Consider the following 27,771-nt stretch of genomic DNA (forward strand, 5'->3'; position numbering starts at 1 on the left):
AAAGCAATTTAGAAAAAAGCAATTTATTGCCCAAGGACCTTCGACTTTGTTTTCTTATTTTATTATTATTTAGCATAACGTGCTAGGTAACGCTTCTAACGGCCATTTAAAATGAATATTTGCCTTTCAGCAAAATCCCTGGAATGCCCCTGGCAGGGCATTTCCCCCTGCCCTCCGCCAGCCCCTCTCTGAAGCCCCCCACCCTCACGGGGGTGACAGCAGCCCAGGCTCTTCCTCAGTCAACCTCAGCCTGGGCCACAGCCACGGAGCTCTCCCACTCTGGGGACCACAAAAATCCCAGCAGTTCCTTAGCTAACACCCTCTACAAAATTGAAGCCTGTGGAAAACCTACGCACGGAAAGTTTGTTTCTATTCCAGTTGTGCATCAGTTAAGATGGAAAATTTTTAAAGTCCACACAGATGGTAAATAAATTTCTGCTACATGAGGCAGTTCCTGGAATAAAGCAATTTTCTCAAATAACAAGTGCCAACTTATTTTTTCAGCGGGACTTATTTTTAACTTTCCCAGGGAATGGTGGAGAGACCGGAGCTGCGTCCTTCAGCTTTAGAATTTGAGTCTGCTTCCAGGGGAAGAAACTAACGCTGTTCTCACCACAGACCTGGAGATGTATGCACACACCTGCCTACCTGGAGTGAAGGAGGTGCTTGTCCTCCTTCTCGGGGGAGGGGAATGAGGGAGTGAGAAGATGGAAACTGTAGAAATACTTATGTTTTCATCTAAGGTTTACTTTTCTATAACTTACTCCATACAGTATGAAATTGACTCATATTCTTACTTAGGAATTCATTAAATATCTTTGACAAATGACCATTAATACTTACAAATTCATTACACACTGTTAGACTTGGCCTGTGTCCCCAGCAGTCTTCAGCATTAGTCTCTTAGGACATAGTTGAAACCCCTGATGCTTTGCTGGGCCATGCTTCGCTGGGGAGAACCACCCCTGGGCTGCGTTTGGCAGGGAATTCTGGATTCTTTAACAAAACTACGCCATTTGCCAAATCAGAGAAATTCAAACAAAATTTCTTCTAGTAGCAGGAATGCCTTATTCGTAAGACACAAAAATGGATTATTAAATTAGTAAGTTGTGTTATAACCACTTGTGGTTTTAATGAAGTATTACAGCATAGTGCTAAGTACATAGCGCTTTAAAACTTATTAACTTTTATTTCTTTGTAAAACATTTCACTCAGCATGACAGAGGGTATCTATCAATCAACAAATAAATATTTACTGAGTGCCTGTATACTAGTCACTGTGTGGGTAAGGAAAGAAGAAAAACCTGTCTTTGCCTTAACAAGGTTTATAAATGAAGAGACAAGTATGACAGAGTTAGAGAATCATCGAGGGTCAGAGTTCAAGATGCTAAACATGAATGTGTGGGGCTGGGCTTGACTGTAGACCGGAAGTGTCAAGACCCAACGCTTAGGTGGAATCTACCTACGAATAAACCATCCATGTAGAAACACTAAGAAGCCTTAGTGAGACTGTTATAAATGTTCAGTTGCAGTGACAAGCTTTTTTTTTTTTTGGAGGAGGTGACAAATTCTAGTGCCCGAGAGTAAACACTGACAAAGAGCAACCATTATGTGGACAGCAAACACAACTTACTAGCAAACAAGTATGTGGGATTAGGGGAATGAGGAGCTGGGAGAGATGGAAGGCTTTCCTAATTCAACATCCTCCCTTGGACAGTGAGGGAATAAGCTGAGGAGGTGACAGCACCCTCTAGGTGACAAGAGATGTTCGCAGAGCTGAGGTGAGAATGACATTCTTCTACCAGCTAGCTCTGAGGTCTCTCCGCTATCGCTTAAGAAATAGTAACAGAGACAGTTTTACCATTCTCTTTTTAGTCTGAATGATTTCACCTGTCTTTAATTAGTTTTCCAAGATGGCACCCGTGGTCTCTTTCATATCACAAATTCAGTTTTTGACACCACATACACAATACTTGTTAATCACTGAGGCTTTACTTTGAACCTTGTGTATCTCAAGCCATAGTGTGTTCTAAGAAGCTGAGTGTCAGCCTTAGGGTTTGTATATCCCCCAGTTTTCCGCAGAGCTGGAACACACCAAAAAGTCACCCCATCTCCAGGAAAGATTTTGTGGTTACATTTTTGAAAACTTGTACATGAAAACTTGTCAGCATGGCTTATCAAGAATGAAAGAACTCTGAGGTTCCCTTTTATTTATTTTTTTTAGTTTTATTTGGTCATGAAATCTCACATATATTTATACCAAATTGTATTGTAGGTATTAAGGAATGAATATGAACATATTTAAAATGGCATTTTTTTTTATAAGCAAAGAAGACCAAACTATAATTTCTGTTTTTAAAATAAAGTTTTAAATATTTATAGCTGGTTATCCTTTCTTGCCTTAAACATGTTGTATATTATGGTTGAATTTGTTTAAAACAGGCTTTTTTGAAAAGTTGTTTCCTACAATGCAGTAATCTTAATAAAAATTCATTTCTGAACATCTTGATTTTTTAAAAAATATATTTTATTGTGTTTTTGCTGAAAGTTACATAGGAAATTAGGTTCTCATTTAACAATTTCTATACATATTCTTCAGTGACATTGGTTGTATTCGTCACAATATATTAGCATTCTCGTTTCCATTTTGGTGGTTCTGTTGCCACTAATCTAGCTTCCCTGTCCCCCTGGCTTTCTCATTTTTGGTCTAGGGTAAATGTTAACCATTTGATTTCATCTAGACGATTATTTTGAGGAGCACAGTGCTCACAGGTAGTATTATTTATTTTGTAGACCAATTTGTCATTTGGCTGAAAGGTGACCTCTGGCAGTGGTTTGAGTTCCAAGTTTAAAGAGTATCTCAGGGCAGTAGTCTTGGGGGTTCATCTAATCTCTACCGGCCCAGTTAGTCTGGCCTTTTAGAAAAACTTGATTTTCAATTTTGGTTAATAGGATTTCAGCTTTCTGATTTTGAGTGCCCAGCAAAAGTCCACCTTTTCTATCAAGGTCTTTGGCTAAACAGAGTGGTTAAAATAATGAATTTCCTGTTATTCTTAGCATGTGCCCAGAAGCCATGGAGATTTTTGGACTTGCTTAGTTAATTAAAGAAAGCAAATAAAAGGCCCTATTATAAGTAACAATCATAGAAAAATAAGGATTATGGACAGTAGTAGTTTCACAACGTAAAGAAAGACATTGCCGTAACTACAAAGTCTTTTCCAGAGAAGGGAAGGCTTTTTGGCATGTCCCAGCTCTGAGGTAAACTGGGGGATATGCAAACCCTGAGGGTGACACGCAAATCCTTGGAAGGACATACGAGGTCAAAAGTAAAGTCTCAGTGATTAACAAGTACTGTCTGTGTGGTGTCAATAACTGAATTTGTGATGTGAAAGAGACCATGGATACCATCTTGGAAAACTAATTAAAAAAAAAAGATGGGTGAAATTATTCAGACTAAAAAGAGAATGAACTGAAACCCCCATCATTCCCTTCAACTTGGTATTTTCTAGATTTCCCACATGCTTGGACCATGATTTCATAACCAGTACTCCACTGAATCCTGAACTGAGGGTGCTAAAATTCCACAAGATAATCAGTTCTCAGGATATTTTACATTTCCCAGGGGACATGGAAAGTGAGTGGGTTGCCTCTGGGAGCAAAAAGCAGTTACAGTGATAAAGTGCGATAGGGGAAGTATATCTACTTAAAAGCATTTTACATTTTTTTTGTAGTCTAAGTAGAATGAATAAGTAACCATTTTAATACTGCCGTAGATCCCTAATTAGTATCAATCATTGCATTGTGAATATCAATGATTTCAATGGCTTTCAGTGGATATCCAGCTATAACAGTTTTATTTTTTATCATGTCTTAGAGTATCACACCAATTATCCAAGGCTTAATCTTTACTTAAAAAAAAAAAAAAAGGGTTTTCAAAATATTTAGAAAAATTAAAAACGTAAGAAATATATTCTCATAATTTCGACAAAATTGTTCTATGCCTCTAAGAAGTTTAAAATTTAGTAGAGGAAATGAGGCATATGCTCAAGTATGTATTCACATCTCCAGCACAATTCTTTCTATCGTGGCTGTTATACAAACCGCTCATGTCACTTACCACCTACATGGGATGTTTCTATGAGGGAAGAGCTACCCAGACAGGCTGTGGGGACCACTGGGATGAAGTGGAGTGGTCTGGACAAGCCAGGGTGAATGGCCACCACAGTAATGGAACAGGCACCACCAGACACTAGAGTTACGGATGTTTTTCCTACACATTTTTTGAGTTCCTTGAGGAGAAAGACAGTAACCTATTTATCTTTGGAAGTGCCTTTTTTCAGGTCAAAGACTGAAGGAATTTAAAGCATAGAATTGATTCAGGAATTTTGACCTCATATAATTACTTGTTACAATGGAAATAATGCTTCTGGCAAATAAAAGAAAGTACATTTTATGTCTAAATTTCCTCATATTATTCGCTACAGTTTTCAGTTATTTTTTGTTAAAATTTTCCAAGTGATATCAGGTAAAATTAAAGATGAATAAATATATTGTGAGGTGATTAAGTGACTCAACTGGAACCAGAAGTCAGGGCAGGTAAAGGGTTGCATAACTTGTACCTCGCACTAAGACACTGCTTTAAACGCCATGCTTGTCTTCACACAATCATTTATCCCACAGAGATCTGATAAGCGCAGATTATACGCCAGGTATGTGTTAGGCACCAGGAAGAGAATGGAGAATAAGGTATGGATGGGCCTGATGACCCTGGGACAGCAGTAGTTCAGTGGTAGAAGTTTTGTCTTCCCTTCGGGACAGCTGGGTTCCCTTCTTGGCTGATGCCCCTCATGCACGGTACCACCCATCCGTCAGCAGAGGCTTGCACACTGCTGTGGTGCTGAACAGATTTCAGCAGAGCGTTCAGACTAAAAACAGACTAGGATGAAAGACCTGGCAATTTAGTCCCCCAAATCAACCAACAAAAACGCTATGGATCACAATGGCCCAATCTTGTTGTGCATGGGCGTGACTTGACAGTGTGACAGCTAACAGCAACCACAGCAATGTCCTTGCCGTCACCTTAGTTTGAAGTGTAGGCCTGTTGTTATTAGGTGCCGTTGAGTCAGTTCTGACTCATAGCGACCCCATGTACAACAGAATGAAACACTGCCCAGTCTTGTGCCATCCTCACAATACTTGTTATGCTTGAGCCCATTTGCAGCCACTGTGTCAACCCATTTCATTGAGGATCTTCCTCTTTTTTGCTGACCCTCTATTTTACCAAGCATGATGTCCTTCTCCGGGGACTGATCTCTCCTGGTAACATGTCCAAAGTATGTGAGATGAAGTCTTGCCATCTTGCTTCTAAGGAGCGTTCTGACTGTACTTCTTCCAAGAGAGATTTGTAGGTCTAGATAAGTGAGTAGATAATTCTGACAGAGTGTGATAGGTGCCATGCTAGGATACTTAAAGAGGGTTTCAGGATGCACTGAGAGGACCTAGAAGGAGCTCCAAATTTAATTTGAGGAGCTCAGAGAAGGCTTTTTGAGTGAAGCAACAGGTAAGACAAGACCTGAAGAATGACTAAAGTGAGCTAAGCAAGGGAAAGGAGGTGGGTGGGGGAGGAGGTGTCCTGGTGAGGACCTAAGGCAAGATGTGACTGTGGCGCAGTGAATTACTCAATACGGCCCTTCTGCCATAGTCTTTGTAACTCCCACAAAATGCCTGGGTAGGACTATGCAAATGAGGTGTTTGGAAACCTAATGGTCGGTTTTGCCATCCTGCTAGGCTTAAAGGGAGACACTGAGAGAGAAGGAGCTGCTGTAATGCAGAAGACAGAGAGGGAAAGCTGTAACACCAGAGACAGTGAGATGTAGCAGCAGAGAAACAGCGGCTACAGAACCAGGAGACCGCAGGCGACAGCGCCCTGGGCTTCCTAGCCCACAGAGAGAGAAAGCTGAGCGCCCTAGGGCAGAAAGCTTGCTGGTGGAATAGCGTGTCTCCGGGCACTTGGCGGAGTTAGGTTTGTGGACCTACTGAGCTAGAACTGAGCACCTTCGGGCCGAGGCTTGTTGACGGAGTGTGGCGTCTCAGGGCACTTACTGGCAGAGCTAAAAGAGCTTTGTAATACTTGCCCAAGCAGGGCAGAGGCCAGGCCAAGGGGCTGAGCGGTCAAGGGCCAGGGAGAGACCTGCCTGCGGGCACAGCTAAGAGGCTGTCCTGATGGAAGAACTATATCCTGATGGTCCTGAACCTGAACTGTAGCCTGTTACTTCCCTAATAAACCTCATAATCATGAATGTGGTCTGTGAGTTCTGAGTGGCCATGACCATGAATTATTGAACTCACAGAGAAGTAGAGAGTGCCATGGGAGGGATGGTTGGTGTCAAAACTGGTAAAAAGGACTGGTGAGAGGAGGTATGTCTGATCTCCACCTCACAGGCATCTTGATTGTCTTTCCCTCTTGCGAAGTTAGGGGAAGTGAGACGCTGGCCCCACCCCATTTTTATGATGAACTCAGGTAACCGGAAGACGCTGAATGTGGCAGTAAAATGCGAGATGAGGAGTCACACAGGATGTGAGTACAGAGGGAAGCAGGGTCTACATTGTGATCTTCCTTTAGGACACTGGAATTTTGAAGAAGGAAGGGCAGTGTGGCAGATTTGCGTTGTATAAAGGTAATTGGATTTGCAATGCAGAGATTGGACTGGAAGGGGTTAGAACTGGAGGCAACAAGACCAGTTAGAATGATGTTTCAGTATTTCAAGAAGGGGATAGTGGTGGGATAAGGCAAGGGGGATAAGAAATATTTGGGATGGAGAATTATTATTTTCATCAGGATTATTTATTAATTATAGTTAAACACAGGTGCATTTCTAGAGTTTCTAAAGTGAAGGTCGATTCCACATCTCTTAAATTTTTCTGCTGAACTTTCTGGAGTTGTGACTAGCCCACAGGTATAGATGGGACATATTACAAGGTGAATCTCACAGCAGTTCTCAATAAGCATTGAGAATTTCTGAAACAAGTCTTTTATGCATGGACTAATTTCCTTTAGTTCTTGAAACTATAACCAAATCAAACCCATGCAGTCGATTCCAACTCATAGCAACCCTATAGGACAGAGTAGAACTGCGCGATAGTGTTTCCAAGGAGCAGCTGGTGGATTCCAACTGGCAAACTTTTGGTTAGCAGCTGAGCTCTTAACCACTGCTCCATCGCAACTCCAGATACTTTTAATTTGCAGGGTTTCTTCAAAGTAAATATGATTTTTTAAAATTCCTTCCTAAATGAAAGGACGGCGCTTTAGGTAGTGGATGTGGACTACAACTCACTCTTAATTATGTATACCTGTTTCATTCTCCCCTTGGATTCAAAAGTTTCACAACACCCTTTTGTAAGAAGGTTAGGAATACAGGATGGTCTTATCAAAACGGCCACGGAACTCGATGCAGAAAGAACTGAAGGCAGCAGCGGTGGGAGAAGGTAAATATGTCACTTTGAACATAAGCAGTCCCTCAATGCAAACAGTAGGGCCCATCAGGAAAAGCCCATCTGCTCCTTCTCACCTGTGTACCACGGCCATGACAGACAGATCTATAATGATTGGAGTGCAGAAATGAGATGGCCATGGCTTTGGAAACTCTAGGCCAGCAACCTCAGGGCGAAATGTCTGCTTACTTGCTAATAATTCTTCCAGAATCAAGTACTTACTGCTAAGTGGTTGAAATGGTAACAATTACTTGAAAATGCTGCATGAAGTATAAGTCCTCTAGATTTGAAATGTACGACAACAATAAAAATCCCAGACAAGGTTATTACTCACCTTAAGTGTGTTGGATACATCTCATTGGTATTTTAAACATGGCTTTGGGGCTGCTTTATATTCTCTTTTAATAACAGCTGTTCCTGGGTTCTATTAAAACACTTCTATTTTCTCCCTAGTAGAGACTGTTATTTACTTTTTCCCCCTTGATCCGTATTGTCTAGAAAAACGTAGTGTGGCCGTTTTTATTGTCTACCATATTCTGTTTGAATCTCTGATATGCATATTTAAAATGACTTCAACACAGGTTGATAGCAGATTGCATAAAAATGCTCCCGCTTTGACGGTACAGCTCTCCCCTTTTCTCCCACCACAAGCAATGCTGTGTGCACCAAGTCTTACCTGGACAATAGCTGCATTGCTTCCATGAAGTTGCATTGCCTACAGCCCTCTTTATAAAGGAACGCGGGAAGCACATACCTCGGGCAGCAGTTCATATGCATTGCTGACTGTATCAACTGGCGTCTGCTAAGTAATTTGGTAGGAGCCCTAGTGGTACAGTGGTTAAGGCAATCACCTGATAACTGAAAGGTCAGCATTTGGAAAACACCAGCTGCTCTGAGGGAGAAAGATGAGGCAATCAGCTTCCATAGAGATTTACAGCCTCTGGAACTCTATGGGGTCGCTGTGAGTTGGAATTGACTTGATAGCAGTGAGTTTGTTTTGTTTTGTTTTTGGTTTAAGTAATTTGATTCTCTTAAAAATGAGGTTTACGTGAAAGACAGAAATTAAGCTTCATAATCAACTGGCTTCATGTGAACAATACAACTATCGCCCATCAATTCTTCCTCAGGAAAATAAATTATCACAGTGGTCAGGATTTGCAATTTAGGATCAGAAAACCCACTGAGGTATTGAACATCAGAAATAGATTTAGTTCGATTTTAAGTTGCCCAGAATAGGCTGAGACGTAGTTTAGCATGCTTGTTGCTTCTAGTCTAGACAGAATTATACACATAAAAGTGCAAATTTTATAAATAAGTTTTAATTTATAAAACTTAGTATTTCAGTCAGTTATTTGGTCACTAACATGTTGAAAGGAAAAATCTGCATAAAAGTTATACTGAAATCTGCAAGCTCATTTCCCTTCTCCTCTTGTCTTCCTAAATGACTGCTCCCAGTGCGGAAGATGTTTGAAATACTTTTCGGATTGTTTAAAATCTATCATGCCTCCATCCAAACACTGTGGATATCTGAGAGAAAGCACTTTGTAACTTCTAAGTGGATGGAGATAATATTTATGATAAAAGCCTGCGCTGATCACTGGCAAAGAGTCTAAAATCATTGACTTAAATGAATATTCATGCCTCAGGGAGGAGTAACTTTAATTATAAAGCCAGAAACTTGGAAATGCTGGGCAAACAAACTTCATTTTAGAAACCCCATTTTGAATTTTTAAAAATTTATTTCATATTTTTGTCAGTATGTACCTGAGATGGTAGTTAAGTTCTCAAAGCTTTTTATTTTCCTTCTTGTACAAAAATGGGCAAATGTCTGAACTAGAGGGATAAAACATTTCCTTTCATCGTTAAAAAAAAAAACCCTTAATATTAGGTTTGTGTTACATTTCGATGTTGGCCAATTCTTTCTGATTACTTTTAAATTATAGCTCTTCCATGATAATATGCAACTCAGCATCTTCTCTGTGGCGCAGCAACTTTGCCTTGGTAACACGACATACCACTATTAACGCTCTAAATTACAGCTCCTTGGCCTTGTCAATACACTCACATTGTTCCATTTCAAGTGAAATGCAAAGCTGTTTAAAGTCTCTTCCAGCTGGAACATTCCACAAACCTATAAAAAGAAAATTCTCTGCCTTTCATCCCATATTTGTTTGTAGGATGCTGCCTACAAGAGCCAGTCAACTGAAAAATTTCTTTCTTCAGTAAACGAGTATGTGACAGACCACTAAAAATCACATTACCATCTTACAGCAAAATGAAAATGCAAGTGATGCTATTGGAGGATGTATTGGGAACAACGGCAAATACATAGTGTGAGAAATAATTCCTGGGAACGCGAGGGCTCAGCCATTGTCTCCTGACATGGGCACTGGTTTGCTCTGGTGACTCTATCTCTCACTCCCCTGGGTCCTTGTGGGTGGGATGTGGAAAATGGTTCACAGGTCCCAGAAGGTGATGTTAGCTACGGAGGCTGAGCCCACTTCGGTTTCCTTTTGCACCACCTTGGAAACGTGTGGGAGCAAGACAAGATTGGCAGTTGTCCTAACATTGGCCGTTTGGTCAATGACCTTTCACTCAGCTCCTGTCTGTTTTGTCATCTCTTCTACTCCGTTTCTGATAAAGATTATTTATTGGAGGGAGCCAAATAGCACATCTAACATTGTGCTTGATTATTACTAGAATTGAAAATGAATTATGTACCTATCATCTACTTAGTATTTTCACTCATTAAACTTATTTTAATATTTAATTATTTTAATTACCCTTAGTTTCCCTGCTACAGATTTGGATTTTATACTCTTCATAATTCTCTTAAGAAAATGTTTAATCCATTCAAAAATTCACAAATGAATTTTGTGGCATAAACTGACATTTAATTAATCTAAATAATATTTAAATGATGTTAAAAATCAAGGCTGTTATCCAGCACTGAGTTTTAACACTAATCTTTGCCACTCTGAGTCTACTGCATAACAACAGAAGATGAAGGACATCGTCACTGATTATCGTATTTTTATGCAAACATGGAAGGCAAGCGTTATTTGCATAAAAATACAGTACTGTCCTCTGAACATATTATCATCTATTGGAGAGTTCGAATGATTCACAGGGCCTATGGGTTCCCATTTCCTGTTCTTATAATTAAAGAATTTCTGTATTTATACTCAAATAAGATGAAAGCTGAATTTTTTATCCTTTGTCAGATACTTATGGAGTACATCTCATCTGTTACTTTGTGATTAAAATTCCTTTCGGTACTTCTTCTAAGTGACCCAGAAGCGTCTCAAGTGTGTGTTAGGCCACTACATGAGAAAAAACATGAGTGGAAGATAAAATACCATAATCAGAATTGAATTTTTAAAAAGCAAGGAATTATCCTCTTGCCTTTTTCCTTCTCACGCTTTTAGTCAGTTACGCTGTTAAATCGCCTTGTTACCTTTGCCTGTAAGTATGAAAAACAATTAATTCATAGCATTGCATATATGGGTCTTATCTATCAACCAGGTACTGAGAGTTAAGGGGAAGGAATATCTCATATCATCATCATCTTACAGCTGAACCATTTTGTTAGTATATTTACTGATGATGTTTTAGCTAATCAAGCTAATTTCCAAGATATTCCTTTCATTTTTCTGCTAATGAAACCAAAACAAGTTGCTGTCTAAATGATTCCAATTCATGATGACCCCATGTACGTCAGAGTAGAACTGTGCTCCACAGGGTTTTCGATGGCTGATGTTTTGGAAGCAGATTGCCAAGCCTTTCTTGCAAGGCACCTCTGGGTGGCCTGGAACCTCCAACCTATCTGTTAGCTGTTTTTCACCTTGGGACTCCATTTCATTAGTTTCTAATATTAACAGTTATTGAAATTAGTTTAACTTAATATTAAGTTTAGTTGCTTGTGGGCCCCTACTAACGTGTAAGCTCCTTTAGGTTAGTATGCATACAGGATCAGATCCTACACCACATACAGCACAGTACATGGGAAAGAGAAGGTGTTAAACAAATATTTAGTGAGTGAATGAATGTCTATTCCAGGCACTACTATATAACGATAAACAGAAGACAAAGGTGTCCATGTGGCTTGACTTTCTCAAATTTTGTTAGTCCGCCCCCTCAATTATTCCCACATAGTTCAGCTCACTCCCAGTTCTATACCTAAAACAATGCAGCAAAAGAAATCATAAGAAAAATCACACTGCATTTGCTATGTGTCAGTCACTGTTTTGACAGATTTATACGTATTAGCTCATTTAATGTTCCTAACAACTGAGCGAGGATCTGCATAATACAGATGAAAAGAAGTGGGGCGCAGGGAGATGAAACCAGACATACTAGATCACACAGTTGTAAGTGACAGAAGCAGGGTGGAGACCCAGGCAGGGTGGCTTCCCAGTCCACTTGCTTAACCACTTTGTTAAATGTCTATCACTGTAGTGTAGAAAGGAGCCCTGGTGGCACAGTGCTTAAGCGCTTGGCTGCTAACTGAAAGGTAGGCGGTTCGAATCCACCAGCTCCTAAGGATTTACAGCCTTGGAAACCCTATGGGGCAGTTCTACTCTTCCTATAGGGTCACTGTGAATCAGAATGGACTAGACGGCACTGGGTTTTGGTAGTGTGGAAGCTATGGAGGCTTACCATGGGCCACGCAGTACTCCAGAAATTTCCAACTGAAGTAGCTACTGATGCCAGCTAGATATGCTCTGTAGGACCAGGCCACGTTTCGTTCTGTTACACTTAAGGTCACGAGGAGTCGGAGCTGACTCGAGGGCACCTTACAACAATATAGTCTCTGCTAGAATCTCGTTTATTCCCAGATCTAATAATTCTGTAATTCAGCTATGCATTTGACTGTCAGCAACTCACTTCAAGTTTTGGTTACTAATTGGATTGTTCCAAGTGCTGGATACGTAGATGTTTAATCATGTTTTCCATTTCATTTAATGTTCATAACAACCTGGTGCAGTGGGAACCACTATCTCCACTTTTTAGGGACATTATCAGTCTCACAAAGGTTAAATAATATCCCAAAGTCAGTCTGTGCTCTTTCCTCCCACCACAGCTTACTCTCTTGGTTAGAAAATCAAGCTCAGGCCAAGCTATTCATTTTCAAGACCAAATAATGATGCCATTTCAATATTTTTTGTAAACCTCTGGGTTAATTTTTAATGCGTGTAAAAAGCAGTAAACCTTTTTGACCTTTCACTGGCTCAAAAAAATAAATAAATAAAACATAGGACTTGAAAAGGCTCATTAACCACTTGCTTCATCCCTCTGCCAATGCAGACACAGAAGTGAAAAAAGAATAAAAGTGTACCTTCCCATCTGTTGATGTTTCCTTTGAAAATTGTCAGGTTATCTGTGAAGTCGCACTATAATTTTCTCTACCGCTAGAAAATCATCCGTGGAAGAGAGATCTTGTTGGCAGGAGGGATAGTACTTGATTTCTATGACCAAGAGCCAGAAAATGAGCAGACACCGTTGGCAGCGAAGGATCTGGTGCCCAGATAACAGAGGCAAGCCTCTGTAATGTAGGTTATGCTAGCTATCCAAACTTTTGTGGATATTGGCATCTCTTTGAGGGAGGCAGCCAAAACCTATGGTGGTTTGTTAGTATTAAAAGATTAATAAGTTGGTCCTGGTTTACAGTAACATAAATCCATGAGGAAGAAACTAAATCAGTTTCACTATTACGATAACTTTTAATACGTAACTGGCTCTGAAATAACCATTAATTATTTAAAACACCACCATAAAAGTATATTAATACTCGCTCCAATAAAAGCCGGTGTTGGGCTAATGTGAACTCATTAGTGACCTTGTTAATAACTAACGTGAATTTGTGATTTTGGTTCAAGTCACTGCTTGGATCAGAGGCTCATCACACATCATAACTAATTTATTCAATAGTTTGTGGAGCAAGAAATGTTAGATGTAATTACTCTCTTTCAGAGTATATTTTTCTGCCCTAAAGGCAACTGGCAGCAAATCGCCCTGTTTTGTGTGGCTGTCACAAGAGAAATTGGAAAGGAATTCACTATTTTATGTGACACTCTTTCAACAACATTCTTCAATCTCCCCTACTCATTTGTTTCCAATCTCTTACTCTATCATTCTTGTCATCTGCCTCCAGCCCTTCTCCCAGCTTCTTCAAAGTGACATTAACCAGAGAAGTTACAAGACTTCTAGACCGGTCATCTCCCAACTTTTTTATTATGCAAGCTGTGTGTTTTTTATTTCTAAATCATAATAAATACACCTTTGTATTAACAGACCATATACATTATATAACCAAAAAAAGGAAAACCAAACCCGTTGCTGTCAACTGGATTCCGATTCATAGCGACTCTGTAGGACAGGGTAGAACTACCCCATAGGGTTTTCAAAGAGTGGCTGGTGGATTCAAACTGCTGATCTTTTGTTTAGCAGCCAAGCTCTTAACTGTAGTTTTAAAACAAGAAAGGATAAGTGGACATTCTAATATTTTCTTCCTCTACAACCACTCTTGCCCGCTCTTCTCCGGAGACGGCAAGTAGATTCTAAATAACACTTGCCACTCACAGATTTATATAACTTGATGGGTTGTTTTGTGGCAAAGGGTAGTAGTACTAATCTTAAACTTGGAGGTTATTTCAGGGACCCAGATTTGCATAGTTCATTTCTCCCTCTTCTGATGCCTGTGTTAGCATGGAACTAACAGGAAGTTCAAGAGGAAATTATGATATAAAGTGTGGGATATCTGATCACTGACTTTGGTTGTATGACTTCATTTCTTCTCCATCTTCATAGCTTGGATTCTTGGCATCTGATATGGTCTATTGACAATAGATGCTTTACCATGACAGGGATAGTCATGTAAACTTATTAATGACTTTGTTAATAACTAATGTAAATTTGTAATTTGAAACAGAGTTCCAGGCTGCAGCAACAAAATTTATAAATTTTCCCTCAATGAGCTTATGTTTTAATTATCAATAGAACTATAATGAATTTGTAGCAAATATTATAGTAGGAATAAGCAATCATCTTTGCCGAGGAGGTTGGGGAAAGCCCCAAAGAAGTAAAAAATTTGAGGATCTTGAAATATGAGCTTATCACGGCTGCACTTTTACCCTGGTGGAGACCTAGCCCATGAGGGTTGGCGCTGGTTGTCAGCGCTCCTAAGGTAAAATTCTAACAACAATAATCTACCTCCACCTGCTTTGTAATTGCTGGTGTCAAGTTCATGTTCCTCTTCTCCTTGTTAAACTCCTGCTGGCGTTGACCACAATTTTGCCCCTGGGGTGATTTTTCTTTTCACTTCAGCTTAGATTTTATATTAACTGTCATGTTGACAGCTGATTCCAGCTTACTGCATATTCACTTTTTGTCAGGTACTTGCATTTTTTCTTACAGTTTATGGGTCTCTTGGTATCCTATTTTACCCTATCCTTTCCTCCTCACCTTCCATCTCTCTCTTCCTTCTCCTGATCCTCCTTCACTTTCTCCTTTCTTTCCTTCCTCTTCCTCTCCCTCTTCCCTTCTTTCTCTCTCACTGTTATTTCATCCCTCCAGGGTTAGTCAAACAGAAGCCTTATCTGGAGCTCCAGTGGGATTCCAGGAACTCTACGCTTTACAGTCCTAATGGTGCAGTGGTTAAGAGCTATGGATGCTAACCAAAAGGTCAGCAGTTCAAATCCACCAGGCACCCCTTGGAAACCCTATGGGGCAGTTCTACTCTGTCCTATAGGGTTGCTATGAGTTGGGATTGACTCAACAGCAATGAGTTTGGTTTTATGCTTCACAAGGAACCCTGGTGGCTCAGTGGTGAAGAGCCTGAGTGCTAACTAATAAGGCTGGCAGTTCGAAACCACCAGCTGCTCCTTGGAAACCCTATGGGAGCATTCTACTCTGTCCTGTAGGGTTGCTCTGAGTCAGAATTGGCTCGATGGCAATGGGTTTGGGCTTGAGTAGCTTCACAGTGTGAGGGACTTCTCTATGTGGCTCATGATGATGTACCAATACATAGAACAGGACCTGGAATATTGAAAATGCTCAATACTTATTATTGATTGATTTTACCAGACAATAAATCTAGTGTTATCCTTTATCATATAATTAATTTTTGTTTTTGCATTCCTAGTTGGTTTTAGGGGAATTACGTTTGTTATGAGGCAAAATATTTGAGCCCAAAATATCTGCAAATATGTTTTTGGCTTTCTAGTTGTTTATAAAGCAGAAAATCCTCAGCTTAAATGGCGTGAAATAATTTGACGATTTTCAATGGCCTAATGGAGCACAAAAGGAGCTACTCACAAAGGTACCAGCTGTACCTGGTACACAAATCCAGTTACAAATAGCGCCTAGAAGAACTGGTACAGGAATACGCTGTTCCCACTCCAACTTTTCACCTAGAGCCAACTTTTCGCTGCCAGCTCTGACCTCTGACCTGGGGAACATAGCTTAAAAACCCTATGATACAGGAAACACACTCAACTTAATCGGCCCATGTTTTCACACCAGTGCAACCCGGATGTAAAATTACACCATTGTTCTGCATTTATCTACAGAGCTGTATGGACTCACCCTGTCATCCATCCCTTCCTTCTCTGTCAACTGATACTGGGTGTCTTAGTTATCTAGCGCTGACAGAATAGAAATACCACAAGCAGGTGGCTTCAATGAACAGAAACATATTTTCTCACAGTTTAGGAGACTAAAAGTCCAAATTCAGCGTGCTGGCTCTAGAGGAAGGCTGTCTCTTTCTCTGTGGGCTCTGGGGTAAAAGTCCGTGTCTCTTTTTAGCTTCTATTCCTAGGTTCCTTGGCGAACATGTGGCCTGTTACCTTTCCTTTCATTTGTGTTTGTTTGCCTGCTTAATCTGCTCTTACTTATCTCAAAAGAGATTGATTTAAGACACTAATACTGCCTCATTAACATAACAAAGAAAACCTCTTCCCAGTAGGGTTACATCCACCGGTATAGGGGTTAGGAATTACAAGATGTATTTTGGGGGACACAATTCAATCCATTAACACTGTTTATTCACAAACGCTTTTTCTCTCACTGATCCCTGCTTTCATGCGACATCTCTTGCTATATTAGCTTGGTATTTGGCCCTGCTTTAAGCATATCTTTGTTTTTTACTTCTTAGACAACTTTTCTGACCTTTCATTTTCTTCCAGCCAGCCTCCTACCTTGGTTCATTTCATATTCTGCATGATTTACTATCATCTTAACGTCATCTATTGGTTGATGCTGGCTTCCCCTGCTATAAGGACCCGATAGGGGCATTCAGAAGATAGAAAGGAAAGAGAAGGCATTCCAGGTAATAGGTGTGTTTTTACCAAATTATACATATTTTTAAGATGAGGTAAGGAGAAAGAAAATTGATTTTTATCAGTCATAGCTATTTAAAGTGTACCACTTGTTCAGAGATCTAAAGTACCATATCATGTTTTGCTCCTGGCAGCTTTTCTATAAGAAATAGTATAGCATTTGATCAATATCACTTCAATATATAAAATAGTTTCCTAATATGGAAAAATATTCTACTGTATAAAATTAAAGCACCAAGCATTCATACAGGTTGACAAATATCACAAAATATATATGTAGCCTGGTTATTCCTTTCACAACATGCCATGATGTACTGAAATGTATTTATATTAAAATATGTGGCAAAGACTTTTAATAATTGGATTTTTAACTGGTACATTGTTGCACAGATTCCCTTTCTCAGTCCCCTATCACTACTTTTAAGGAACCCTGGTGGTGCAGTGGTTAAAGTGCTGGACTGCTAACCGAAAGGTCAGTGGTTCGAAACCATGAGTGGCTCCACAGGAGAAAGATGTAGCAGTCTGCTTCCTTAGAGATTTACAGCCTTGGAAACCCTATGGGGCAGTTGTGTTCTGTCCTACAGTGTTGCTATGAGTTGGAATGGACTCAACAGCAATGGGTTATCACTAGGTGTGGTCATGCAACTAAGTTCTAGCCCTCAAAATATGAGAGAAAAAGAAGTGTGGGCATCCGGGTCCGGCCTTTATATAGGACCATGGCCAACCCGGCACGCTTTCCCCTTCCCATTGACCTGAATATGGATAAGGGCTCAAGATGGCAGGGCAGTTGGATAAAAGGGGCTTGGGATCCTGAACTGCTGATGTTAGGTGCCATCGAGCCAATTCCCTATGTACATAGCAACCCTATGTACAACAGGACGAAACACTGCCTGGTCCTACGCCATCCTCACAATAGTTGCTATGCTTGAGCCCATTGTTGCAGCTACTGTGTCCATCTATATCGTCAAAAATCTTCCTCTTTTTCACTGACCCTCTATTTACCAACCATGATGTCCTCCTCCAGGAACTGGTCCCTCCTGATAACACGTCAAAAGTACGTGAGACAAAGTCTCACCATCCTCTTTTCTAAGGAGCATTCTGGCTGTACTTCTTCTAAGACAGATTTGTTCATTCTTGGTATTTTCAGTATTCTTTGCCAACAATATAGTTCAACTGCATCAATTCTTCTTTGGTTTTCCTTATTCATTTTCCAGCTTTTGCATGCATGTGAGGTGACTGAAAATGCCATGTCCTCAAAGTGAAATCTTTGCTTTTGAACACCTTAAAGAAGTCTTTTGCAGCAGATTTGCCCAGAACAATCCTTTGAATTCTTGACTGCTGCTTCCATGGGCGTTGATTGTGGATCCAAGTAAAATGAAGTCCTCAACAACTTCAATATTTTCTCCACTTATCGTGATGCTGATTGTTGGTCCAGTTGTGAGGATTTTTACTTATACTGAGGTGCAATCCGTGCTGAAGGTTATAGTCTTTGATCTTCATTAGTAAGTGCTTCAAGTCCTCTTCATTTTCAGCAAAGTGGTGTCATCTACATATTGCAGGTTGTTAATGAGTCTTCTTCCAATCCTGATGCCATGTTCTTCTTCATACAGTCCAGCTTCTCAGATTTTTTGCACAGCATATAGATTGAATAAGTACGGTAAAAAGCTATAACCCTGATACACACCTTTCCTGACTTTAAACCACAAAGTATCCTCTTGTTCTGTCGGAACAACTGCCTCTTGGTCTATGCACAGGTTCCCCATGAATACAATGAAGTGTTCTGCGATTTCCATTCTGCACAATATTATCCAAAATTTGTTATGACCCACACGGTCAAATACCTTTGCATAGTCAATAAAACATAGGTAAACCTCATTCTGGTATTTTCTGCTTTCAGCCAAGATCCATCTGACATCAGCAATGATATCCCTGGTTCCATGTCCTCTTCTGAATCCAACTTGAATTTCTGGCAGTTTCCTGTTGATGTACTGCTGCAACTGCTTCTGAATGATTTTTAGCAAAAGTCTACTTGCCTGTGATATTAGTGATATTTTTTCAATAATTTCCACATTCCATCGGGTTACCTTTCTTTGGAAGGGGCACAAATATAGATCTCTTCCAGTCAGTTGGCCAGGTAGCTATCTTCTAGATCGACATAGATGAGTGAGCACTTCCAGTGTTGCATCCATTTGTTGAAACATTTCAATAGGTATTCTGTCAATTCCTGGAGACTTGTTTTTTGCCAATCCCTTCAGTGCGGCCTAGACTTCTTCCTTCAACATCATCAATTCTTGATCATACGCTACCTCCTGAAATGGTTGCACATCAACCAATTCTTTTTGGTACAGTGGTTCTCTGTATTCCTTCCATCTTCTTACGATGCTTCCTGCATTGTTCAGTTTTTTGCCCATAAAATCTTTCAATACTGCAACACAAGGCTTGAATTTTTTCTTGAGTTCTTTCAGCTTGAGAAATGACGAGCATGTTCTTCCCTTTGGTTTTCTAACTCCAGGTCTTTGCACATTTTATTATAATATTTTACTTTGCCTTCTCCAGCCACCTTCTGAGATCTTCTGTTCAGCTATTTACTTCATCACTTATTCCATTGGCTTTAGCTACTCTATGTTCAAGAGCAAGTTTCAGAGTCACCTCTGACATTCATTTTGGTCTTTTCTTTCTTCTCTGTCTTTTTAATGACCTCTTCTTTCTTCATGTATTATGTCTTTGATTCATCCCCACAACTCATCTGGTCTTCAGTCATTAGTGTTAAGTGCATCAAATCTATTCTTGAGATGGTCTCTAAATTCAGGTGAGATATACTCAAGGTCGTACTTTGACTCTAATGGGCTTGTTTTAATTTTCTTCAGCTTCAACTTGAACTTGCATTTGAGCAATTGATAGTCTGTTCTGAAGTCAGCCCCTGACCTTATTCTGACTGACGATATTGAGCTTCTCCATTACCTCTTTCCACAGATGTAGTCGATCTGATTCCTGGCTATTCCGTCTGGTGAGGTCCATGTACGTAGTCCCCATTTATGCTGTTGAAAACAAAGTACTTCCAGTGACTTGGTCATTGGTCTTGCAAAATACTGTCATGTGATCTCCAGCATCATTTTATCACCAAGGCCTTATTTTCCAACTCTTGACCATTCTTCTTTGTTTCCACCTTCCTCATTCCAATCCCAGTAATTAGCAATGCATTTTGATTGCATGTTTGATCCATTTCAGACTGCAGAAGTTGATAAAAAAAAATCTTCACTTTTTTCATTGTTGGCATTCGTGGTTGGTGCATAAATTTGAGTAATAGTCCTATTAACTGGTCTTCCTTGTAGGCATATGGATATTATCCTATCATTGACAGGGTTGTACTTCAAGATAGATCTTGAAATGTTCTTTTTGACAATGACTACACCACTAAAAAAAAAAAAAAACACCACTGCTCCTCTTCAATTTGTCATTCCTGGCAGAGTAGACCATATGATGATCTGACTCTGAATATAACCCACCAAACCAGTTACTGTTAAGTCCATTCCCAATAATAATGACCTCATGTGTGTCAGGGTAGAACTGTGCTCCATAGGGTTTTCAGTGGCTGATATTTCAATAGCAGATCATTAGGCCTTTCTTCCGAGGTGTCTCTGAGTGGAACAGAACCTCCAATCTTTTGGTTAGCAGTCAACTGTGTTAACTGTTTGTACCACCCAGTGACTCCTTTGAAAACACAGTGCCTTGTAATTGGTCCAGGATTGCCGACACCCAACTATTATGTATGTGTGAGAGCTTGTCTTAGTCATCTAGTGCTGGGAGAACAGAAATACTACAAGTGCATGGCTTTATTAAAGAGAAATTTTATTTCTTCATGGTAAAGTAGGCTAAAAGTCCAAATTTAGGGCGTCAGCTTCAGGGAAAGACTTTCTCTCTCTGTCGGCCTTCTCATCAATCTTCCCCCAGACTAGAAGCTTCTCTGTGCAGGGAACCTGGGTCCAAAGGACATGCTCTTCTCCTGGCACTGCCTTCTTGGTGGTATGATGTCCCCCTCTCTGCTCCATTCCCTTTCTTTTTTATCTCTTGAGAGATAAAAGGTGGTGCAGGCCACACTCCAGGGAAACTCCCCTTACACTGGATGAGAGATGTGACCTAGGTAAGAGTGTTACAATCCCACCCTAATCCTTTTTAACATAAAATTACAATCACGAAATGGAGGACAACCACACAATACTGGGAATCATGGCCTAACCAAGTTGACAATATTTTTTTGGGAAACAATTCAATCCATGATACTGCAATTGTGTTGATTTTCTGTTATAGCAGCCAAATCTACGGGCTGACTAACACAGGGTGATAGAATAGCATCCTAAATTATTTGGAATATCCAGTTTTTGTTGGAATGTAAAGTGTCTTCTCAAATTTCAGACAATTTTTGCGACATCTTTATAATTATTTTGCTCTACAATTGTTTCTTGTCTTATATGAGCAAATAAAAATATGTTAACAAATTTATGTAACTATTACAGTTATTCATTATTTGGTGAAATATTTAAATAGTCTCTAGGGAAGACTGAATTTGGGGCTGTCTTTAATTAGTAAACCACCATCAAGAACAAATGCACTAGTTCTTACAAAGTCTAACCTCAAGTCGTTCCCTACATATTTTCCATCTTCACATCTCAACTGGTTTAAAGAGACCACTTCTTAGACAGTCTCCGTCCTCCAGACTTCTCTGGAATCTGTCTCCCAGAATTGCTTTTAACCATGTCTCTTACTCCAGGGACCCACCCAGGTCCTATGAGTGCTGGTCACACACCACACGACTTTCTGGCTCATTCTCTGTCTGCCCATAATCCAGTTGGTTTTCCTTTGATTTCAAGAGCTCTATTTTTATGATATACTTTATCATATTTAGGGGAAGTTATTAGTTTAAAGGGTCATTATTTACATACACAACAAATTCAGTCCTATCCAATTGAGTCTCCCAGCAAGTACATGGGTGGCTATCCTTGATGGCCAGAAATATCATTAGAAAACAAGAAAAGATTCATCATGCAAAACAATGAATGCCTGCCAAGATTCATAGGTTTCCAGGGACGATGCTTTAAATCTAAATTACAATAATATCCCTAGAGCACAATCCCAATACATTCTGAGGATCACTCATATTAGGTATGTAGGGTTTTGGGGGTTTTGTTTGTTTGTTTTGTTTTTCCCAAGTTTGGAACCTTGATTATATCCTGCCAAAAGAATTCCATTCTCACAAATTCAGTGAAGGATTTGGTTCACTCTCATGACTATCAGATAATGAGCTGGTTAAAATTTTCTAGCTAAAATTTTTATTAGCTTTTATTCTAGTTCACATTCCCAAGTCCTCAACTTACAGCTGTAGCCATGGCTGGCGAATAATTTTGAAAATATAGAATATAGAGAATTAAGCAAACTATTTCCAGTATCACAAACCCTGACGGTGTAGTGGTTAAGAGCTACGGCTGCTAACCAAAAGGTTGGCAGTTCGAATCCACCAGCCTCTCCTTGGAAACTCTGTGGGGCAGTTCTATTCTGTCCTATAGGGTTGCTACGAGTCTAATGCACTAAAATGACATGAAAATGTGGCTCATATGTCTCTCTCCAAAAGGACTCTCTGTTTTAAACACATTCTTTGGCAATAGGACTATGGAGGTTGATTAGAGGTCTCTTGTTGATATTTTGAAAATACAAATATTTGTTTCCATTTCATAAAAGTAACAATAATAATGCATTGATAAAAGGTTGTTTTGTGCCAATCCAGAAAATTCTTCAAATAATATATCTAATATTATTTTATTTTTATACTTCTGATCATTGTATGCATTTCACCCATAATTCTATCACCTTCTATAAAAATTATTTTGGGTAAAAGGTGAAAATACCTTGTTTTTACACTTTTAACTCTGCTCCCCCAAAGAAACTACTGTTACTTTGCCTATTTTATGTCTATTTACCCAGAGTTTTCCTTATTCAAATTCAGTAATATAAAGATGTTTGTATTCTGTCTATACTATTTTTAAAGTCTATCTATCATCTATCTACCTAACTAGATATCTATCTACATAATTTGTTACATAAGGTTGTGACATGCTATACATATTGGTCTGCCACTTTCTGCCCCCAGATAACATTGTATCATGAGCCTTCTCCAAAGTCTGAGTACATGGATCTCACTCCATCTTTTTAATGACTACATAGCATCCCATACTATGGATAAACAATAACTAAGCAAATTCTTTACTGATGGGAATTTAGGCTTTTCCATTTTGTTTTTACAGTAACATACAATAATGAACATCTTGCTATATATATATTTATGAATTATTAGTAGTATTTCTTTTGGTCAAGTTCTAAAGCGGCTAACTGCCATAATTAAAAGCATTTTTACCACTGTCATTCAGTATCAAATAAAACAATAAAATGTCACATTTTATTCCTCGGGGTTTCCCCCACAATCATATACATATTTTTTAGAATAAATCCTAAACCTAAAATGCATTTAATCTCCTAACTATAGGGCATTCGAGGTGAATTGTAGTGTCAAAGCAAATACCCCACCAGACAATGCCACAACACTTAAGAATGACAAAATTCTTAAACAGGAAACATAAGTTAGACTTGTAAAGGAGATACAATTACAGCTCTCAAAACGCAACCATGCTATATGACATGTACAAGACTAAATTCTTCCCAACATTCTTTAGTATTGATATAAATGTCCAAGTGGTGACCCTGTGTTTCTGGAATGTTTAATGTTTCCGTCCACAGTTGTGCAGGTTTTGTCCTATTTTAGGAGTGCTAGGGTAATACTTTCTTATGTCATTATTGCATTCCCTCCAACAGATTTGATAGAATAGATGGAAATTTTTGAGACACTAACCCAAACATTGCAATCATAACAACTTTATGGAGTAATACCATTAATATTAAAAAAAAAAAAAAAAAAAAACTTATACAAGGAAGGGAAAATTTGCCAGTAGCACAGAATTCCCCGCTGGCATGCAGTGGGAGCACACGGACTCTTGCAGTAAACCTTTGACTTCACTTAAACTAACTCATGACACATTACTGATCCAGTTTGTTAGCAAAGCCACAGTTTATAGAAAACAGGTTTCTTCACCACAGACCAAAGAGAGTTGGAGTTTCTTTTTTCTTTTTTTGTCACTGTCAATAGCCTCAGTAGAATAGAAACTTAATTTTGTGTTTTGGAGAATTGGAATTATGTATTAATTATGCAATTGGGTATGATTATGTAGTATATCAAGAGAGGGTTTAAGAAGTACATTTTAATGTTGCATAAAAGTGTCTAATCTACAGGGTTTCTTCAATGCCAGTAGCCACGTGGGGGTATTTATAGGAGAGGAAACTGTATTTAGGCTTATATCAGGATCATAGAACACTACAAAGTCACAAGAATTTTTGGGAAATCTTAAAGTTAAGACTAGCTTTGGTCAAGGGTTCACTAGTCAAACCCAGTTTCATATGGCTACATCCCAATCTTTGCTTTGCTCACTTGGAAACTCCTTGGGGTAACACGATACCTATAGGATTATTTGAAGGGGCCTTGGCATAAAAAGATAGTTTCAAGTTGTTGCTACCTTTGTGGTCAAGAGTTAAAGAAAAGTTGTTTTATGAAACAAAGACCAATAAATGAAAGAAAATCACTTATTCAACAGATACATCTATTGATGTTGCATGTGTCACCAAAAAAAAAAAAAAACCCAAAACCAAATCTGTTGCCGTCCAGTTGATTCCGACTCCATAGGACAGAATAGAACTGTCCCATAGAGTTTTCAAGGAGCACCTGGTGGATTTGAACTGCCAACTGTTTGGTTAGCAGCAGTAGCTCTTAACCACTACGCCACCAGGGTTTCCAAATGTGGCACAGTGTCATTTAAAATAGGATCAGCATATTCTGGGGGACAGGGCACTGTTGCCTTTTTTTTGTATAAAGGGATTGCTTCTAACATGTGACTTATAGCATCTTTATGATAATAAGATGTGCTTTTTGAAAGAAAAAAGAAATAGGTCCAAATGAATGACAAAATAAAAAGTACCATGACCCTCTTTCTAAAAATTGGAGATCACTCTTCATGTAGGCCTAAAAAAACTAAAAAAAAAAATTTATTTATTTATTTATTTATTTATTTTTTAGGCCTAGAGCTACACAATTACGAGCAATTTGGTGGCTATTTAATTCCAACTAAAGAAAGTGATACCAACTCTGTCTTCAGACATAGTTCCGGAATAGAACGTTCACAGACACAATACGTATTATTAATGAAAGAGGTGATTAACACATTTTAACTTTTATGTTTCACCAAAGAAGACGGTCTTTGAGTTATGCAGCTGCACTTCACGGAAAAAGAAACATCTACATATCTTTTTAATCCAAGCAAAACAACAAACAATAAAAACAAGGATATTTACAAAATGTCAAAAACCAGATAATCTGCGCAGGTCTTACCTTTCTCTTGCGGAGTCTGACTTGGTTGTCCGAGGGCTCCTGGGTGGCCAGCATTTCCCTGAAGTATAAACACTGCATGCCATCTCCTGCGTTGGCCTTTAGAAGGCTTTTGTTTTGATGTTTGGAGAAACCACTCTCCTCCAGGCCGTTTTCAGCTGACATTCCACTGGGGCAGGAAGGAGGAGGCTGCAGAAGGCAGTTCCCGGAGTCTGCCTTTGATAATGGCAAATGTCTCTCTGTGCAAGGAGTAGCAGAGAACTCACTGGGTATGTTGCAGGTGTTGCTTTCATGCCCATCTTTAGGGAAGTCATATTTCCTTCGTTGCTGAGCAATTACTGCAGAATTAAGCAATTGCTTCTCGGGCACAATCTCTTTCACGTTCAAAGCATCACATGCATTTACTTGTGGTGCATCTTTTCCTTCACTTAAGCTTGTGTCATTGCAAAGCTCCGGGCTCTTCCTCACAGTGTCAACAACTCTTCTCTCCCTTCTTCCTTCTGCTGGTGCTAAAGCCTGTTCATCTGCCGTTATCCAGGAGGTATAAGAACCTTGGTTATTCTCCATGATGGGCAGGGTCTTTACTAAGGAGCCTGCTCCTTTGACACTACGTTGGTCAGACGTTTCATGCCCTTGAGTAGTTATGATCTGTTTGTCATCTGTAAGATATAAATCAGAATCAGTATCCTCATCAGAAACATGCACTAATGTTTCTGTGCTGGCCTCCAGAGCAAGAAACTGGTCTTCACCTTCGGGACTGTCGTTTGCATTCACCTCCTTTGCAACGTGACCCATCGGCCTCCCAGGGAAATCTCTCAGCTCTGATCCATAGCAGCAGTCTGGTAAAGACACACATTTCTCTTTGCGGTCCACGTGTGGAGTTGCATCTTTTTCCATACTTGCCTGCAAGCTGTCAGCTGCTAGTCCATGATGACATGCTGTGTTATACTCATCAGAATTAAATGGCGGCCCCATCCATTGGGTCACATGTTCTTCCCAGCTTCTCTTTCTGATGGCTACAGACATGTCATCGTAGTTTAATAACGGACAGAAAGATACATTCCATATGAGGCAAAACGAGATGGAACTTCGTGAAAGGTGTCTTCAAATTCACTGATCGAGGAAGAGATCGAGTTTTGTCATTTTAACACCTATTGAACAATTTAAAAATATATAGTTATTGATATATTTTTAAAGAGTCGACACATATTTTGGGAAAAGGGAACACTTAATCATTTTTATGAAAGTTTTAATTAAAAAAAAAAAAGCATTGCCTTCAAGTCAATTCTGACCCATAGTGACCATATAGGACACAGTAAAACTGCCCCACAGCTTTCCAAGGCTGTACATCTTTACGGATGTGGACTGCCCCATCTTCCTCCCATGGAGCAGCTGGTGGGTTCCAACTGCTGACCTTTCAGTTAGCAGCCGGGCACTTAACTGCTGCACCACCAGAGCTCCTTAAAGTTTTGATAAGGGACTTAATAAAGCTTAAGTTTAGTAGCTTCAATAATGCTTATAATAGTCACAACCATATCTATCATTGCCTTCTTTGCATAAGAAGTGAACAAAAAATATAATAATAAAGATGTAGACTAGGTCTGTGGTATTCATGGATATCAATGTTTTTTACTTCTTTTTCCTTATGAAAGACAGTCTTTGCTTGTCCGTTTCACCAAGTGAAGATTTCAAAATATTGTCTGAAAGTCTCATTAGAATGACACTCCTTTGCTAACTCTCTTGTATAATTCTTATCGTGTTGTTGCTTTAAGGGAGAAATTTTTGAGTGTGCAGAAGTTCACTGAGCTTTTTAAGGCTATTTCTTTAAGAAGCAGTCTAAAATTAGCTGGAAAATTTTATTTAATATTTCTGGTCAAAAATCATTTGGCAACATTTTTAAATGCAGTTGGATTGGTCTATTAATGGATAAAGACATAAATGCTAAGCATTTAAAAATTCATTAAGAAAATATTTGTATTGCAATACTTAATAAAAATCACTGGAAGACACTTGTTGCTCTAGCTTACGTGCTTTCCTGATTTACTTTTTTGGACACCAGTCATTACAGAAATCTATTCTCTGTTTGGTTTGAATTACATCAAAGGCCACCAGGAAACTGTTCATGCAAAACTCCAGCTATGGAGACAGCCAGCAAAACGCAGGGAGGTGTGAAAGAGCTAATATAAATCCCAAACTACCAGGATGTATTTACTCCACGGAGCACCTAACAAATGGAAGAATTCACTTTAGGTCAGGAGTCTGTCAGTTTGTCGTACTATGGTGGCTTTCGTGTTGCTTTGATGTTGGAAGCTTTGCTACTGGTATTTCACATACCAGCAGGGTCACCCTTGGCAGACAGGCTTCAGTGGAGCTTCCAGACTAAGACAGATTAGGATGAAGGCAGTCTACTTCTGAAAAAACCGACCAGTGAAAACCTTAAAAATAGCAGCGCAGCGTTGT

General features: G+C 39.4%; 1 protein-coding gene across 4 annotated transcripts in view; it reads right to left on the reverse strand.

Annotated features, from left to right (window-relative positions):
* Nucleotides 1–26,454, reverse strand: part of DLC1 (DLC1 Rho GTPase activating protein) — a 428,029-nt gene extending 401,575 nt beyond the window's left edge. For 3 of the 4 annotated variants that reach the window (XR_010318665.1, XR_010318666.1, XR_010318667.1), the window contains exon 1: nucleotides 25,315–26,454. Coding sequence is in view for 1 of the 4 variants with exons in the window: in XM_064272864.1 (XP_064128934.1) it covers nucleotides 25,315–26,337 (1,023 nt within the window). In the remaining 3 variants the exon portion in view is untranslated. The remainder of the gene's footprint in view (nucleotides 1–25,314) is intronic. The other variant, XM_064272864.1, reaches the window with a different exon arrangement.
* Nucleotides 26,455–27,771: the final 1,317 nt, after the last annotated feature.

The sequence above is a fragment of the Loxodonta africana genome, chromosome 19 (assembly GCF_030014295.1).
Source record: "Loxodonta africana isolate mLoxAfr1 chromosome 19, mLoxAfr1.hap2, whole genome shotgun sequence".
Classification (NCBI taxonomy): domain Eukaryota; kingdom Metazoa; phylum Chordata; class Mammalia; order Proboscidea; family Elephantidae; genus Loxodonta; species Loxodonta africana.